The 3,991-nt window shown below is 35.8% G+C and overlaps 1 protein-coding gene across 1 annotated transcript; it reads right to left on the reverse strand.

Annotated features, from left to right (window-relative positions):
• Nucleotides 1–295: 295 nt before the first annotated feature.
• Nucleotides 296–3,040, reverse strand: LOC137816366 (cysteine proteinase 15A-like). Its single transcript, XM_068619470.1, has 4 exons — nt 2,373–3,040; nt 2,154–2,273; nt 964–1,207; nt 296–832 (listed from the first exon to the last, which is right to left on the reverse strand). The coding sequence occupies exons 1-4, from the start codon at nt 2,826–2,828 to the stop codon at nt 555–557; spliced, it is 1,098 nt and encodes a 365-aa protein (XP_068475571.1). The 5' UTR covers nt 2,829–3,040; the 3' UTR covers nt 296–554.
• Nucleotides 3,041–3,991: the final 951 nt, after the last annotated feature.

The following is a 3,991-nucleotide window of genomic DNA, read 5'->3' on the forward strand; positions in this document are numbered from 1 at the left end:
TCATAACTTTGCCCTTCTCGAAATAAGTGGAGAGATGAGTACTAATGTGTTTCTTTGGAGGGTTAGTAGTGTGTGTGGTGGTTGGTGGTGGTGATTTCTGTGTTTGGTGGTTGTTAATGGTGGTTGACGGTGGTGGTGGTGTTGGTTTAGGCACCTCACATTCAATCTTTCAACTAGTTTCTACTCTCATATATGATTAACCCAGAAATTATTTTATAATCTCATTCTCAACTACTGTCTTCAGCTAGTTTTCACAGTCCAAATATACACAGCAAATTAGTAGAAAGTAATAAAGTTTTACACTGAAGTAAGTATTTTTCCAATTCATTTACTCTGCCAGTTGCCATAACAAAGAACAAAGGCACTTCACTGACAAGCATACATACAGAATTACATACTACATAAACAACATGATCTTAGAAGTTTACTGATCCTATAAGGAGATAATTTTAGCAGTACCAAACGATACAGTTCATTCATAATATAAAATATTTATACAAACTATCCTAGTTCAGTATCACATCACACAACCACAGTGAGATATATCCTTGTGTTTATTGGGTGGATGCATGTATAGCACCTACAGTTGAGACCATGGAATCCACTCCACATACATTTCGACCTCTGCAGATCTTGTAGTATCCATTCTCTCCCCAGTTCTCCCCCCACGAGTTCTTGATGATCCAGTAAGGCTTTTCCTTAAAACGAATGGGAGCATATGCACCTTCACCATAACCCACTAAAAGAACCCCATGATCCAAATGCTTCCCACAGATGTATGGACAAGAGACACCACCTACGTATGTCTGCATATAAACTGCATTGATAGCAACTGTACCAAGCAAAGCAAAGATCAGTATTTATATAATTCACCACTAAAGTTCTTTCACCAAAAAAGGAAAGATCAAACAGATATCTCTATATAATTCCTTTTGTGGAGGGGGAAGGGGACAAGTAAGGTACCTGCAAGAGGGCCATTCTTCACAAGATTTGCAGCAATTTGTTCTTCGTCAAGGGAAATCACACTGTAATTAGATACAGAAGCTGCAATTTTGCTTTTATCAAATTTGCAGGTGCCATCTCTTCCAGTGTACGGATAATCCTTTTCTCTCTGTACTCCCCCAGACCCAATTAGGTACTCAAATGCGTTGTTCATCAAACCGCCATTACAGCCTGAGTCACACGATCCGTATTCTTCTGGATCACACTGTGAGATTCATGGCCATATTAAATCATCGTTAAATATCAGGGTGGTTTGGTGGCTAATTATAGCACTTTACTGTCTTGTCAACTACAAGGTACACATGATCTAGACACAAATGACATATTACACAAACAAAGGATTCCAACAAACTTTAAGATTGTAGAGTATAAGGGGATAGCATAGTTACATAGTTACATAACAAGTTCTAAAATCACCGTAAAATTAACAAGAAAAAAAATACAAAACATAATCTAGAAACGAATATCGATGTTCGAAAGGTTAGAATACATATCACATTCATCAATGTTCCATCAGATAACACCATTACATAAATATAATAGAATTTTCATTTGTATTAATATAACAGTTGAAAGTAAAGTAAAAGAGCAAAACACAGTATAAATTATCTGAAATGTCCAATCTGGAATCATGTCTAACATGGATATGAATATTATTTCGAAGTGTGTTAGCTTACGGTCCGGCACATCATGTCTTCATCGTATTAATGTGCATTCAGATTATCTTACTGTGATAAAAAACAGTTTAAAACAATCATTTACTATAAGTTATGATTTACCTTCCCAATCGTACACTCTATAATAACATATCATAAACACACTTAAATCACATACAACAATGTTCGCATTCAATTTAAATTATACAAAATCACGTTGAAATATCAGTTAACTCGACTTTAAATGTTCACAAGTGTTTGATGCATTCAAGACCAAAATTAATTTTGACTTGAAACAATCTCAGACAACTTTTTTTAAATTAGAAGAAATTTTCTTGCAAACACAAGACACCTCACTTTTCAAAATTAATCTGAACCCCATCAATCTTACAAACACTATGCGATCACACTGCAAAAACCAAAAGGTAAGGTCGAAATCCAAAAGGGGCTAAACTTAAAAAAAAAAAAAAAAGGCATAAAGAGAGAGAAACGAACCACGTGGTCGCAATCCACAAGCTGTTGCTCACTAAGGCTCACGAGCTCACCAGTAGCCAAAAAGTGAGCTCCTTCCAACGCCCCCGTGGTACTGAAAGACCAACACGAACCACACGAACCCTAAAGACAAAAACAAATTCAATTTCACGCCAAATAAAAATAAAAAAAAGCTTCAAATAATAATAACTAATTTATTATTATTATTGTTATGATAATTACTTGGTCCTTGACGTTAGTGACGGCTCCTTTGTCTCTCCAATCGAAATCTTTGGGGAGATTGTTGGTGGGGAGGATGGGGGCCTTCTGCGCGTGCGCTGGCAAGCGGAGCGGTTTCAGGCCGAGGAACTTGCGGTGGAACTCCGCCGGAGTGAGATCGGAGAATTTAGTGACGCCGTGGACGGCGGAGGGGTCGAGTTGCGCGTGAAGCCTAGCCCTGCGCATGTTTGACTTGAATACGCCGAAGCGATGATCGTGCTCCTCCTTCGTCGCGTAGGTTTTCCCGAACTTCGCCTTGAAGGTCGAGAAGTGGTGCTCCGCGTTCAGCAGGTGGTCCTCCACCTCGCCCTCCGGCACCACCTGACGGATCAGGATGTCGTCGGCGTCGGTGCTGGCCCCACCTGCGGCGGCGGCCACGGCGGCGAAGAGGAGGAGAGCGCAGAGGGTGTAGCGAGCCATGGGGAAGTCAAAGGGAAATGGATTGGGAGAAGATGGAATTGGTGGAAATTTAACAGCAGCTTGGCCAATGAAATTTTGACACGTGTCAACGACGTCGTTTTCTAAAATTTGGGAGTGCACTCCTCAGCTAACACTATCCCCTAACAATAAACTAATAACGTGTTCGTGTGATGTACGCAAAACGTATAACTTTTCTTTTGTTTATAATAACATTAATTTAGTTTATATATATATATATATATATATATATATATTATATTCTACAATTATTAATAATATCTTTTTTCAATAATGTCTCTTCCCTTTAATTTGATTCTCCATGACAAAAACTAAAAGGACCATTTTATTCAAAGTTTTTGTAATTTTTTTCCTTTTATTTTTCTTTCAACTTCCATGTCACTTTCACCCACTTAAATAATTTACTCCATTTTTCAAAACAAACAAGCAATTTCATCACTTTCCTTGCCACTTTGATCACTTTTATATTATATTATTTATCGATGGTATTAAGAATGCAATTTAATCATATACTTTTAACAGATTAAGCAAATAAAAAGTGTCCAAGTTATAATAGATGTACTTAATTGACTAACACTAAATATGTTTTCTTACTTTATACTTCATTATTTATCAATAAAAAAATTTATGAATAACAATATCTAAACACCTCTTAAAACAATATATAAACAAATTAAAATTTAGGGGTGTGTTTATTTGTTCAAAGGACTTTTTAAAATTTAATTAAAATAAAAAAAATCAGGGTTCTATAGTTTAATTGATTGAATACAATTCGAAATTAGTGTAAGATACGTGCAGAAACAGGGTTCTACAGTAATCAAGACAAAATGAAACAAACAAAATTGGTATCGGAATTTTAAGTGGATAACGAAACGACTATGTTCGTGTTCCTCTCTCTGTAAAAATCTAGGTTTGAAATTTGTGGACATTATTTTTGGATATTAAAAATCTTATATCTCATTTTCAAACCAACCAATATTTGTTTAGTATAAACTATAAATATTTCTCATGAAAGTTAATATTGTTATGGAGAAGAGTAATGGCAATCTTAAAGTTTAGAATATTGAGTACGATGTATTCTTAGTTGAATGTGTGATGTGTCTCTCTTATGATTTATGTGGTATATATATTATTCTTTATTATTT

Source organism: Phaseolus vulgaris, chromosome 1 (genome assembly GCF_000499845.2).
Source record: "Phaseolus vulgaris cultivar G19833 chromosome 1, P. vulgaris v2.0, whole genome shotgun sequence".
NCBI lineage: Eukaryota > Viridiplantae > Streptophyta > Magnoliopsida > Fabales > Fabaceae > Phaseolus > Phaseolus vulgaris.